Raw genomic sequence first — 15,755 nt, forward strand, 5'->3', positions numbered from 1 at the left:
GAAATTTCTAATGTGTAGTAAATATACAAAAAATTATGTCAAGTTTCTATGAATCAAATGAGATTTTTTAATTACAATAAAATAACTTAATATGTTATTATTTTTTCATTAAAATTATTCAATGTTATCAAGATTGTATGTTATATGTGTATACAAATTTTGCTTATTATGTACTTTTAATATTTTTTAATTTGTTATAATTTTTTAATTTTCTTCTCAATTTCTCATACACAAAAAGTGTATGAATCATATTAAATAATATTTTGTATAATACTATTCACAACTTACTGTTTATGATGGTCACTGTCTTTAACCGCTAGATGGCGTTATCATATACAATTTTATTTTTATAATTTTTCTTCATAATTTTTTATTTATTAACTATTCTCTTGTACATTTATAATCTATTTTTAAGTTATAGTTACCAGTATGTGTTTTTTTTTTGTTTTTTTTATTGGCATTATTTTATACTTTTTTTTAACAGTAGTCACTAGTCACTAATACTATTTTCCTACCACAGTACCACAGTACTGCAGTAGACGGTTTATAAAAATTTATAAATCAGTAGGTTGTAGGTAGGTAATCTATTTACTATCGACCGTGCTATCGATATTGCTTACTTTCTTAATTCTAACATTTAGTTTTAGACAATTTGGTAGTAGTTAGGTATTATACTCTTGGTGATTTCATCACTTTTAAAAAAAAATTAACTTTATGTCATATATCAATGACTGACATGACAGAAAAATAACACCTAAAAAATATCTACCGTTGTAAACTGATTTTTAATTGTATAATTTAACACTAATTTGAAATCGATTTTTACAAAAGTGTTGTCGATGTAGGTATACACTCTTAATTTTTTCTAGGCCAAATTTAAAACTTTACTAAAAAAATGTGCTATAATACTAAACATTGCACTACCTAAGTTTTGTTTTGGTGTTCATATAGATTGTGGGTATTAGATTATAGTATCTATTAATTATTGAATATTATTACCTAGCTGTAAAGGTTGTCCATCTTTACATTTTATTACAATAACGTTCGGTAAGTAGAGAGAGATAGGTTGGTAGGAGGTAGGAGATGGGTAGGTAGGTAGCTAGCTAGTATTGTTACCTATATAATACTTGAACTGCCTACTGTTGCATAAAAAATAATTAAAGGCAGACGTGAATATAATAAAATATTGGTATATATTTTTTAAGAATATACATTTTCCACACAATATAATATGCGCTTATATGCCTATAGGCAAGAGAAAAACATAGGATAAAATCTTTTGCTGTATAATCATAATTTTTAAGTCGCTCCAATCGATATTCATGAAGAGGTCGGCCAAACGATGCTATCGATCCAAGACACGTAATTGGATACCTTCGTGTAGACGCCAGGAGCATTTGGTTCACCGCACAGTTTCCCGAACGACGTTATACCCACTTGAGTGTACATACACTCAAATTCAGGATGTACGATCTGTAACGGTCCGCCTGAATCACCCTAGATAGGAACATAGAATATTTACAAAATCAATAACGTAATAATTTTAAAACGTTCGTAGATTAAAATAGGGTTGGACTTGGGTGAAATATCAGGTGACTCAAACATCGTTTGATAAACAAAAAACGTTACAAATGTTTACAAACGTTAGTTATCGTATATAGGACATATATATAGGTACCTACTGGCTACTATAATATAATATACTCAACAGTAGATACCTAAAATATACTAACGACTATTTCTAGAGCCCAACTTAGGAATTTTGGGGCCCGGGTTAAATTTTCTAATGGGGCCCCAAAAATAATTATTATCTAAATTCTAAATTATCAACTTAAATTATAATAATATCGGGGCCCGGGGCTGCAGCCCCCTTAGCCCCCCCCCCCCTTAAGTTGGGCTCTGACTATTTCAATCCGACTAGTTAGGCTTAATAAAAAATAGATTATAGATGTATTATATTTTTACTACTTATATAGGTAATAACTAATAATTAGGTACGTATTTATAGCTATTTAAATTGAATTTTCATACTTGACATGTGTCTTTGCCGCCTTCCATTTGTCCGGCGCAAATTTGATTGCTTGGATTTATTCCAAACTTCAAATTTGGATTCGTGGTAGACGAATAGCTACGATTGCATTCATTTTGTTCCACAAAATCTAATGATACTTTCATTAAAACATTACTCGTTTGACCAGCTGAAAAAATAAACAATAGTTTAAAAAAAATACTTATCTATAAATCATCAAATAATTTTAACGAGTCTACAAATAACGCTCGAAACCGTTTATATACAATACGGAGCAGTATATTATCTATATTATTTTTGGTAAACTGAAATTTAAATAATTTAGAATTCTTTTAAAAGTGTAATATTATCACATATTTGAGCACAATATAATTTTAGAACTACTTGATAAAAGAAACAATTGATATGCATGATATAAAAACATTAGAAATCATACGATAATCACTAATTGAAACTAAAAAGTAGGTACTTTATAATCATAAATATTTATGTAAAATACCTATATCAATTTAAACATAGGTACCTATATTGGGTATAGTCAATATCATTTATAAAATAAAATTAGATAATTACTAATTAGAATATAATATGATAATTTTGTTTTTTAAATAATAAAATGGTAAATTATTAAGATTTATTTTAAAAATTCTCAAAGATACTAGTACGCATGTGGTATGTGATCTAATTTAAGACATCGTCCACAGCATATTGTAATTTGTATGCATATTATATATTATTTGGTTTTTCAATCGTACCTATAATAACATATTATAAGTAATATGTATGAACAATTTTACAGTAACCTTTTACAAAAAGTTAAAAGACTATATAAAAACCTGAACTAGTTCTTCCCCAACCAATGGCGATTGCTTGTTTAGTGGTCAATTGTTCTTCGGAGTTTAAGCAAACTGGTAAGATAAATTGATTGAATTTAACCGGTGTGCTTAACCGGTATAGACCGATATCGTTATACATCGAAGGAGGTTTGTAATTTGGATGCAAGATGCGCTCTACGATTTCACGAATCTTAGGGTCAGCAGCACCTTCATTGGAACCTATGTCGTTGTCACCCAGCAAGGCCCATTTAACTGGAGTTCTGAAGTAAGAATAACCATCATATATTGTACAGTAACAATTCGTTTCATAATAATATATTATTTTATGTATAAAAACGTGTATTGAGGGAAAAAAATAAAGTAGTAAATTACTAAATTATAGTAGGTAAGTATGTACATAAAAACAAATAATTAAAACACTTCATAGGTATCTACGTTAAAAACTAATTTTAGTTTTCACTTAAATAACGAATAATATTTATCTTTTTAAATATTTATCGTTAAATATTATCCCGTTTAATATTACCAATATATTAGATTAATTTAACAGTGTATCTATTAATGAATAATTATAAAATAGATAGATACCTGTAGACTTTCAATAATAATTAATAACAGTAACTTACTTTTTTCCAATTTCAGAACAGTGGGCTGCTGAAAGCACAAAACGATCGCTAATCAATGACCCACCGCAGGCCCATTCAACATTTTTAATTTTCTCTCCAAATCCTAAAAGAACCTGAATAAATATGACTAATTATTACAAATATTAGCTACACACGCATTTAAATTGTTTATTATTGTTTGAAGGTTGTACGTTTTACAAATCGTTCGATGTCTAGGTTTTGACGGTTCTATTATATTTTAGTAAGGATACATACATTGATGTACCTGGAAACAACATAGCTGATATCTAACATTATAAGTTATAGGTAGATACACGCAGCGATAATATTGCTCTATAAGTATATTATATAATGTAAGACAAACCCTTGAAACACAGCTTTTTGAAAAATAAAAATATTATCATGAGATATTTATGAATATTTTTGTTTTTGTTATAAAGTAGTAAAGTACACTATAGAACTGTTGCAAAAATGAACGACAAGTTTATCATTACGAGTTTACCAACATCATATTTATACCACGGGCAATACAATTATTATTAAAATTATTGGTTATTTCAATAAAATTATTCATTTAAGTTTGATTTAATTTTTTTTTTTTTACTTTCATTGGTACTTGCCATATGAGGAAATTCCATTTCTTCAGCCTTGGTCCCGCCGACGATGGTGAGAAGACTTTTTCTGACCCTATTGTTCGTTCGACAACCTCCGGATTCGATAGTTCCACCGCCTCTCGTAGTCAACGAATAGTATTCTCTGCACACTACACGAAACCGCTGGGAGTTAGTATTCGGATTTAAACGGTATTGTCGATAGTAAAAAACAAACAATAATATTTCACTCACTTTCGGTGGAGTTTCTATCGGGGACATCTCGCGCAGTTGTCGGACAGCACACGATCGGTACTCGTCCCCGGAATCTGCATATCTTTGGATACGCCGAAAGGTCTTTGGCTTCACGGAGGACCACCGGACATTGGTCGATCGGCTTACACGTGTAATCGTTGTCGGTCCTGGTGATCACTTTGCACAGCTCGTCATCTATAATACGGACAAACGGTCGAAATAATAAGACGTACGAGCAAGCATAATCGAGTAGTTATTAATTATATTACGATTTGTCAGTCTCACCGTCTTTCCGGTCCCAAGATTGCGAATCGGCGGTGTACGCAAAAATTAAACACCATACAATAGCGCGTTTCGACATGTCAAGAACGAGAAAACGTACACACAAACGATAGATCACACCACCGTACGAGAATCACAAATGCACGCGAATGATTTACGATTATATACATAAAACAAAAAAAAAATAGACAATAATAATATTCTCTATAGTTTATTGCTGTTTTCAATCGAAACGTCAACCGTTCCGAATCGATCTTTATAAGTAGGTACAGACCGGTTTGCCGCTATATAGTTTATATTATTATTGTCGGAGAAGTGGTCATCGATTGAATTTTTCAATATCCTCCATCGTAATATATTTAATGTTAATTGTCATATTATTATATTATGTCACACAGAAAATAGTATCATTACACACAACAAGTCCTTGATTTCGTTAAATGCGATGCTCAAAGACAACATTTTCCTGGAAATCACATAATGTGCATAGCATCGTAACACTTAATATATATATATAGATTATAGGTACTTACCTACCTACACAGAGTATTATACGTAAACTGTAAAAGTATACTGCAAAGCTTTTTTAACATTTATTATAATTATTTTATTAAAACTAAAATACAAAAATAAACGAATGTAGTAGTATCATTGTAAGTGTTAATTATTAATGTCTAAAAATGCGACAATCTATTTATGTACCTATATTCGAATTAATTAAATTGATCGGTATTTCTGTGCGTTATTTTATTATTTAAATGTAGTAAATCATGGTTTAAAAATGTTTGAATACTTGTATAAGAAAACAATACATTACAATTTTTTTTACATGTTATGAACCTAAAAATTATAATCCGTATATAATGTAATGCATCAAGCCGTCAACGCTGAAACGGTTTTGCTTTTTTTAAAGTAGTCCTTATAGGTGGTCAGCCTATAAGATATATTATCTATTCCTATGTCGGTTAAATGTTAATAACTAAGTTATATAAGTTAATATAATAGCTAGTAATTTAATAACATAAAAATTAGAATTTTATAGCAATGTATAAATTATGTATAAATAATAATAAATAAAATATCTTTAGTAACAGTGAAGTATTTTTTTTTTTTTTTTTTACCTTGTATATATCTTCCATGCCTGAACAGTGAATACTCCCCGACTTAAAAAAATATACAGCTCATTGTATAAGAATTTTACTCATGTCCATCAAAATATTTATAATATTCAAACTACAAAAGTACAATTAATTTTAATAGATCCGACGGTACGTTTAGAGGAGGAATATTTTTATGCTAAATTTATAGTTTATCTGGAATATTAAGGAATTATATTTGAATTTTATCGGGTCACAAGGAATATTTTTTATGTTCCCGTAAAATTGGAAATAGAAAAATATATAGTACAGTACATCGTCTTAGCGCTTAGAATCGTTTTTTTATCGAATTATTTATAATTTAATAAATTCATTACAGTTACCACTGACGTATCACATTTATACTAGATATTATAATACTTCTTTTCCGTGTACAACATTAGAATAACACAGAGCGACAATGAAAAAAAAAAAAACAGATCTAGCCAACATACTTCAAAAGTAAAAAAGGAGTAGTCAAGTGAGTAATGCTCTGCTGTATAATAGGTCTCTATAATGGTTGTATTAAATTTGAATCCAATAATAGGTATTATTGTATACGAAAAACAATTCTGAACAGAGATGATTTGTCAGCCTAGGATATTATTTCCAGTGGTTGGTGAAAAGGTGGTTTATGTTTTAATGGCCTGATCACACCAAAATAATTTAAGTTGTTTTAAAATTATTGTAAGCCAAACTTAAGGAAAATCTTATATTAAATTTTAAATTCTTCAAAAAAAATATCTATAAATTACACCTACAAAATAATTTGCAAATATTCATGATTTTGATGAATTTTTGTCAGCATTTGAAATTCAAATGCTAATAAAAAAAAAATTGTTACTATTTTTGACTAATTTTTGAATCGCTATAAAACTAACTTATGTAAAATTTTTTATTAAATTATGACTTGCTAAAAAAATGTTATCGATATTTATACAAAAAAAAAAAAAAATAAACTAAAACGAATATTTCAAATGCCTATAAATACCTAACATTAAAATAATAAGCGAAATATTTTGAAAATTAAATTATGTAAAAAAAATGCCAATCTAACCAACTGGTGATATTTTCAAATATACGACTTATACTTTTTGAATAACAACAAAATATTTAAAATCGTTTGAGGATAAATCGTTATCATTACTCAATTTCGTAAAAGTTTAAATTATAAATAATCAAAAAAAAAAAAATTGTGGCTATAAATTTTTGATTTTTTTTTAACTACAAAAAGAGCAACTCATAAGGAACGTTGTATTAAATTTTGAAGTTTTTTTGGCACCCAAAGTTTTTTTATCGATACTTTAAAAAAAAAAATTCTTAGAAAAATTGAAAATTTCAGTTGTCTATAAATTACTAAAAAAAATCGAAAATATTTTTAAAATTGGACTGTAGATAAATAGATAACGTTAATATAAACATTTGGTGAAAATTTCAAGTATTTAAAGTGATTAGCTTTTAAGTTACTAGGTACCATATAAAAAATCGATTTAAGTCGAAAACTGGTTTTGAGTAAAATAATAATTGCTGAAGGTTTTAGTACCACTTTTATTAGAGAACATGTCCAGTATTTTTAAAGTTTTAGATTTTTACAGAAATATGTTATTTGTATCTAAACATACGTTTTAGTGTGAAAAACGAAACATATCTACGTGTTCCTATAGTAACAGTATGTGTAACTTATTATTTTCCCTCTTCGAAATAAATTAAATAAAGATACATATACTGTTACTATAGGAACGCGTAGATATTTTTCGTTTTACACGCCAAATAGTGTGTTTAAATACAAATAAAATATTTCTGAAAATATCTGAAAATATCAAAGTATTGGACATGTTAACTAACAAAAGTGGTACTAAAACCTCCACCAAACTGTCAGGTAAAATAGTAAAAATTATTTTGTGACGATACGTTGAACGGTGTGGAGTTATATGCGTGTAAAAAAAATCGGGACTTGCTTTTATAGTATAGATAATATATTAAAATAATTGTTTAAAGCGTATAGTTAAGCAATCGCCTACGACTGACCTCAAAATGCGTGTATAGAGAATCGACGATGAATCAATTATTATGGTCGGCGTATATGAGTTGTGACAACGGCTCGGGGCTCTGAACGGTTCTTCGGAGTTAGGAGTTTCGATCACTGCGTTCTAACTACGACTGACGGACTTAATGTTGGGACTCTCAAAATGCTAAGATAGATTAAAACGCGTCTAATGATAAATAATAATAACGACCAATTGAAAAGTAGTATTGTAAGTCTTCATAGCGCTGATTGGCTGCACGATGCGAAGACCCACAGTACGCCCTGCCCAATGTTGTTGTCTAATAATCAGTATTATTGTTTTTCGTTCAACGACGTTATAATTTTGTTAAATAATAATTATATAATATATTGTAATATATATATATTATATATAAACAAATCTTAAATTGTTCAGAATACACAAAAAAACTTAATATATCTGAAAAAAAATTGTATTACAAATTGTATGTTATAGAATAATATAGTTTAAGAAATGGTATACATGTTTTCATAATTATTATTAATTATTATTATTAAGAAATATAATTAAACTGTAGTTAACTTAAGATCGTGGTTATGTGCCGTTTATATGGTTCAAATTACAATATTCATAATCGAAAATAACGTTTTCTTATAAATAAGTAGCTTTAATATATGCATAAAAATTGAAATTAAACGATTATAAATACTTTACAATAGATCATATATTATATTGAGTCACAAATATTTTATATCTTTTAGATACTTATAAATTTAATTATAGAAATATGTTATGTTCTATTTTACCTTGCTTGAAGTATGTCAGTTAAATAGTATAAATATGCTGTAATTATTTGTTATTCTAAACATATAGTATGTTATCAATAAAGTAAAAAATATACGTAGATACAAAATAGAAATATATTCAATATTCATAAATTATAACCATAAAATATACCTCAATCTATCAATAATATATTAGAAAATGTTGGTTTTTGAAAATATATCATATTATAATGTTTAGTTCAAAAGAGCGATGAAATAAGAATAATGGTACTCGAGAATAACATTGCACAATATTTATATGAATTTCTTAAGTGAACAAATCATTTGGTTGTATTTAGCTACAATTGTACATAAATATAAAATTTGAAAATACTTACAGCGTATGTTTGTTTAGAATAAAATTTATAAATTTCCTAAAATCCAATCAGTAAATGAAGCCACTTTGGTATACACGCCTGGGAATATTCCACATTTTTTACCAAAAGAAACAATACCCATCAAATAAAATTGTTTTTCTTCCAACCACATTAATGGACCTCCGGAATCACCCTGAAACATATTGCAATTAATAAATTGTAATAATTATACCTTTACTATTTATGAATTTAATATTTTTTTTTGCTTTATTACTTTGATCAATATATACATTTTACAATTTTTAATAATATATTCATTAAATAAACTAATTACTAAACACGAGTCTCTCCCTGTTCCTCCAGCGCATATAACTTTGTCATCGATCGAATAATGTTCACTTTGATAAAACTTTTTACAGTCCGTTATGTTTGTAATTGGAATTTGAACTTCCTTTAAAGATGAAGATGATTGACCTCCTGAATAATATTAATAATTATTTTCCAAATATTACAAAATACTATTTTTTTTAATGTCTATTAGTTATAACTTTAACAGACATTCAATTTTTTAATAAAATTTTTTCCTCAATAATATTAATTATTGGAATCTATAGTATAATTAAACAACATTGAGTGATTATAAAAATATCCAATTTGCTTCATTCTAATTGCTAAAATATGTTCACTAATTATTTCATTATAAATAAATAATTAATTTACTGAATTCAGTATATCCCCATCCAGTAATAAACGGCAAATTATTCCCCATATCGATGTTTTTCATTTTTGGCGTTAGTGGCAAACATATTGGTTGGATAAATGCTAGTAAAAAATAAAAATAAATAAATAAATCAAATTGTATCAATAATAAATAATAACATTTTCTTACAAATGAATTTCACACACCACACAAATACACAATGCACTATTCTATCTATTTTATTTAAACGCATAAACATATATGTATACAACATTTTATGTTTGAAATAGTCTATCAATAATTGATAATATAAGTGCAGACATTGATATCAAACAAGCTTTTTTAATTTATAAAACTAAAACAAATAATAGTAATAAAAAGATACGATATAATATTCACTCGATTCAGTCGTGAAAAAGTTTAATCAACTAAGAACTACATTCAAGTATGCTGCAGATACTTAATACATATAGTATACCTTTTTTTTTGGGGGGGGGGGGTTGAATCGACGACCGGGAGGGGACCGCTTTCGCATTGCTTCCTCCCGGAATACATAGCGTAATACCTAATATTTATAAAAAAATACTTACTGTTAAAATTAACTTTATTTTTCAATACTAGTAATGCAATATCGTTGGTTAAAGTGCGCAAGTTGTATTCTTCATGTTTTATAATACGTTCGATTGGAACATCTAATGGGGTTGCCCCATCATCAATTGTGGGATCTAAATTCAATTCCCCTAAGCGTGCAACTGTCCTGTAATAAATTTAAAAATTCATTTATAAGAGACTCTCATAAACGTAAAATTTTTCAACTAACATTTAAAAGTGTATTATAAAATCAGAGTTCAATATGACCTGAATAAAGTGTTCCTTTTTTAAATAAAAAAAAAAAAAAAAATCAAAACGTTGTTTGCATATTTTCCGTATAAAAAAAGCTATTGAATGCATAATGAAAAATTAATGATTGATTGTTCCTTAATAAATAACCTTCTTCGACACGTTATAATGCAGTAACTTACAATATTCTATTCCCAATGTTGTGTACGCATGTAGAGCCAGTTAAGACATGTGTGTTAGAAATTAATGTACCACCACATAGCCATTCGATAGAACCATTGATATTATTAACATTTTTGTATCCGAGAACTACCATCCAAGGCCAAGCACCTGTTAAGATCGTAAATACCAACGTATAACTTAATTGAATTTATGTATATACTTACTATAATACTTAATAATTTTCAATTTTTGTAACGCGTGAATAATTACAAATTAATTAAAAATAATAAACAAAAATGTCCAACCTAATTCAGAGTCACTTCCTCCCATTATTCGAAAACTTGGTGCCATTCTTTTACCACATGTAGCTTGTGATGGCAATATAGTTTCAAGATTTAATGACTTATTCGGTATGTTAGGTGTATCAATAAACACAATCTCTAAGAATATAAATAAAATAATGATCATTAGATAACTTAAATATAATTATATGATATGTATTGACTAGTTTAAAAACTATTAAAATATAAATAATATAATGATCTCAAGACAATAGGAAAAAGTTTTATATAAAGAAACAACACACACAAAATAAATACTGGAATATTAATTAAGGGTTATATATTTATTCATTTTACGCTGTACGGTGTTTAATACCTTACTGCGTTAAATGTACCTACATTTTAAACAAATTTAGTTTTATTATTGTTATATTAATGAATGAGTTTAGCTGTAAGAAGAAATTACAATTATATACTAATAAAATGTATTTACTAATCGACTTAAGTGGAATAAGACATAAGGGAAAAAGCCATTCCTATAAAATAAAAATATATTATTTAATTTTTAAAAAATGTGAAAATAAAAACAAAGTATATATTTCGAGTGTTACGTCATGAAAGAGAGAAGTGTTGGCACAATATAAAAATGAAGATTAGGTACTAGATACTTTGTGAATTAAGTGCTGAAAAAAATTAATAAAACAATAAAACGATAAACAAAGTAGGCAATAGAGATATTTGCAATTTAAGAATCAGAATGTGAAAATGAATAGGTAAATAGATAGGTTTTACTGAAATAAAAAAGATTATTTTCATAGTATTATAGTATAGAGAATATGATTGAAGGGCAAATTTGATAAGAACAAGTTGCATTAGTTGTATTAGTCAAATAATAAAACTTATGAGAATTAATAGTTAATACAATCAAGTAATTCAAGAAAAACCAAACTCATAACAACACAAAGAAAGAGTTTATTGTTAATTAGTTAATAACTGAGTTGAAACCAAAAATATCCTTAAAAACTAATGAAGTATCACCTAGTTTCCAAGTATACAAGTATAAAACATGAATTACTTACTGTCTTTAGGAAGTGCAGTTATAATTCCGACTATAAGGGATGTGATTATAAAATATTGTTCTTTTCCCATGTTGATAACTGAACTCAACTCTGCAAGTAAAAATACATTTAATTATGTTTAGTGGCATATTATACAGAACGACGCATATAGTTATTATTCTCGTTTTTAAATAAATATTTTAAAATATTAAAATTGTATAGTTTGCCTTGTTATTAACCCAACTTATCATAATTATTAGTAAATTGAGCAGTATTTTTATCAGAATCGTAATTAAATTTTTGTCTTGGAGCGTTGCAAATATAGTGGTTATTTACTTGTGCCACCACTCCTTACTCTCAAAGTTGCCTTAAATTATAATTTAAGTATATTAAAAATATGTAAATACAATATATATGTTACCAATATTGAGCAAGAGGGTTTTAATTACTGTCGCAATCCCTTCGCCATCACAACAAACGCTTCCAAGTATTGCTTACATTGTGCACTTTCTGTATTATAGAAATATCCTGCTATGAAAATACATTTTCTCGAAAACAGTAAAAGAAAAATGGTGATATCCTACCCTCATATTCCTCCGCCATCCCCACTAATAATTTTCCACTGATATTAAATTCACCCATTGTATAGAATGTAGTAAAAACGACATAATGACAATAAAAATTAATACATATTTTTGTTTCCCACATGACTAATGGCCATATCTATATATTAAAATTTATAATAATTATTAAATATAGTACATAAAATTAAAATCACTATTTTTATTTGAATAACTTTAATATTGTTCGAGTGACATAATGTATTTCTTTGATTGTGTTGGATTATTTTGATATACAATATAATATAATACAAAAGACATATAAACGGATGATTATGGTTATTGGTTAATATTAAATTATTTGTAAACATAAGTTGGAATGAATTTAATTCAGGCGACCATATAGTATAGTATTGTTATCAATTAAGATTTACAATATTATTGAATATAATAATATTTTAATTAGGATTTTATAAGTAGGTACTTTTATTAAAAAATAATTGATGGGACTTGGAATATTCATTAAAATATTTAACTTTACTCCAATCATTAATTTAAGACTATATATACTTCTATCACTGTTATTATCTAGACTCTAGAGCCTCGAGTAAAGATTTTATGTATAGGTTATCTACACGGTTTTATTTGGTAAAACTTTTATACTCTATAGATATAGATTAAAAGAATAATAATGATATTTTAAATTTATTTAATACATTCCAGATAATCTTTTATACTTGATTAAACGATTACTAACTTGTAAGCTTCAAGTGAAGATTGTCCTTTCCACCAATAAATTTAAACTCAGAGCAAGAAATTTATCTTTATAGTGAAATAATATTGAAACATTTGTATAATGACAATTATAACAATAATACACCCAAACTAGAGAATGGTCAATAACAAAGAAAAGTGCTGAATTATTATTTATTGCAACTAATGAGCACTATATAGTATTAATGTATTATAGTCATATGTACCTGTTAACGGTGTGCATTAGGCGACGACTGTATAATATAATGTTTTGGATCCTGCATTATATCATTCATCGTACTTGTTGTGTGATTGAAAATCATTATATTGTGTATTGTATATTACAATGATATATGGTACAAAGTATATTTTTGAGATTGTACATTTTATTATTAAATTATATATAAATTGTCTTAAGTTTATAAATATTTGTTTGTTCGGTTATTGGGTTTAAGAAATTAAAATGGTGTACCAGGATATTTAACTATGAAGTTTTGAGCGTATAGGTACCTACTTAATATAAATAATATTATACATGTATATACCTATTTGTAGTGTGCGTAAGTAGAAACATTAATCAAAATAAAATAAACAATTCAAAACGTGTATAGTGTATAGCAATGTCGAATTTGAAATTATTAATATACAAACCAGTTTAATAATACATGGTTAAATTACTATGTTTAACATTCATAAGAGGCGAAATCAGGAGGGGCTAGACCATGGAAAAATTATAATTTAAATGTTTTTAGTAACAGTGTCAATCAGTATACAAAATTATTATTGAAACAAAGAAATATGCAAAATATCTTATTGAAAAGTATATACCGATAGGAAGAGAACGTTTAGACTACCTATAAATATTAAAATATTTGGACTATATCAATATATAAAATAAATAAAATCACGAAATAAACAGAAATACAATTTGTACAAAAAGAGGAATTAATTTTAGTTAATTGTATTATCCAACTCTGTTCGGGAAAAATAATAAATATAAGTTCAAAGGCTGTAATTTGCAGTGTTAGTGCAAATTGTTTTGTGGACCACTCAGACTGAGGTGGACCATTAGCATCAATAAAATAAGACACGAACTATTTAGCAAAAGGTTTAAGTACGTAATAAATGACTGCCACGAGTGAATCGGTTTAAAAGTATCTACCTTTAACTATAAAAAAAATGAATGATAAGCAACAGAGATTGAAAAAATTAAACGGCCGAGTGAGTGGTTCCGAAAAAAACAATTTAAAATTTAAATGAGCGATTATAGTAAAACAGATTTAAGTACAGAATACAAAAGATGTTAAGAGTATATTATATTCGTATTATAATAGATAATCCTTAACAAAAATGCATAATATTCACTTCAATTTTATACCACAGAAAACCAAAAATATCCAATCTACTACTGTTCATTATGATGATAATTATTATTATTTGAGAGTTGCGTCTGAAATAAATAAGTATTAGAGGTACATGTATTTTTTCAAAATACAGAATAATATGCAAAATTCCAACTGAAAACCATTAGATTAAATATATAGGGTATACCTATATTATATTGTTGGACAATGAATTTTATATTTTAATTATATGACTTAATAACTATTATGTTGTTTAATTTATTTCTTGCCTATTAACTCAATAAATTACTGTAATATGTAAATTATAATTCAAGACTATATTTATTATATTAAATAGGTAAAACCGTTTACGGTTTTTTTGAAATAACATATTACACTTTTTTCTAAGACTTAAACACGAATAAATGGTCATTTTGTTTATCGGGTTTATTGAACAATAAAATACACATGTTACTTATTATTTATGTAAAATAAAATACAAAAAATACCTAGTTAATTTATTTTTCTTCCGTGAACGGTCTTGACGATGATCGTATTTCTGTTTCAGTACTAGCCTGCAGTAGCCGTTGTAAAAAAATTGTTGCTAGCAGTGAAACACTGTCGTAGTAATACGAGCCAATAACAAACTATTTGTGAATAATGTTGCATAAAGCATAATGTTGATTATTATTGGAGGGGTGATTTGTTTTCGTCAATATAATACTCACAATTATTGATGTTTAACACTAAAACATTATGGTGTCTGATTGATTAAAGAGGGGAGAAATATAATTATAAAAATCACGTTTAAATTATGCAAATATTATGATGACGTAATTTGCATCGAAAACACAAGTATTTATGTAGCTCAAATGAAAAATCTTATATTTTAGCAAAAAAAAAAAAAATGTTTTTAATTTTTAATTTATTATTGCTTATAATGCTGAATGTGAAACGATTTCGTTTTCATTTTAAGTGATACTGATTTTTAATAAAATGTTTAATTTTTGTTGAAAAATACAAATTATTTCATATATTTTAATATTACTTGTACTTGGAAGAGTGCTTAATACGTATAATTACATAGTTGATTATAACACAAATTTAATAAATATAATGCTGTTATTCTAAACACAGTACTATCAATAAAGTAGGAA

At 26.8% G+C, this 15,755-nt stretch overlaps 1 protein-coding gene across 1 annotated transcript; it reads right to left on the reverse strand.

Annotated features, from left to right (window-relative positions):
* Positions 1 to 1,170: 1,170 nt before the first annotated feature.
* On the reverse strand, positions 1,171 to 15,414 carry LOC114128051 (uncharacterized). Its single transcript, XM_050203858.1, has 15 exons — positions 15,108 to 15,414; positions 11,964 to 12,053; positions 10,909 to 11,043; positions 10,624 to 10,771; positions 10,192 to 10,358; positions 9,622 to 9,723; positions 9,236 to 9,378; positions 8,951 to 9,094; positions 4,622 to 4,751; positions 4,337 to 4,531; positions 4,112 to 4,254; positions 3,492 to 3,604; positions 2,866 to 3,125; positions 2,032 to 2,198; positions 1,171 to 1,497 (listed from the first exon to the last, which is right to left on the reverse strand). Exons 2-15 carry the CDS (start codon positions 12,031 to 12,033, stop codon positions 1,321 to 1,323), a joined length of 2,094 nt encoding a protein of 697 aa, XP_050059815.1. The 5' UTR covers positions 12,034 to 12,053; positions 15,108 to 15,414; the 3' UTR covers positions 1,171 to 1,320.
* Positions 15,415 to 15,755: the final 341 nt, after the last annotated feature.

Source organism: Aphis gossypii, chromosome 3, assembly GCF_020184175.1.
Source record: "Aphis gossypii isolate Hap1 chromosome 3, ASM2018417v2, whole genome shotgun sequence".
Lineage (NCBI taxonomy): Eukaryota > Metazoa > Arthropoda > Insecta > Hemiptera > Aphididae > Aphis > Aphis gossypii.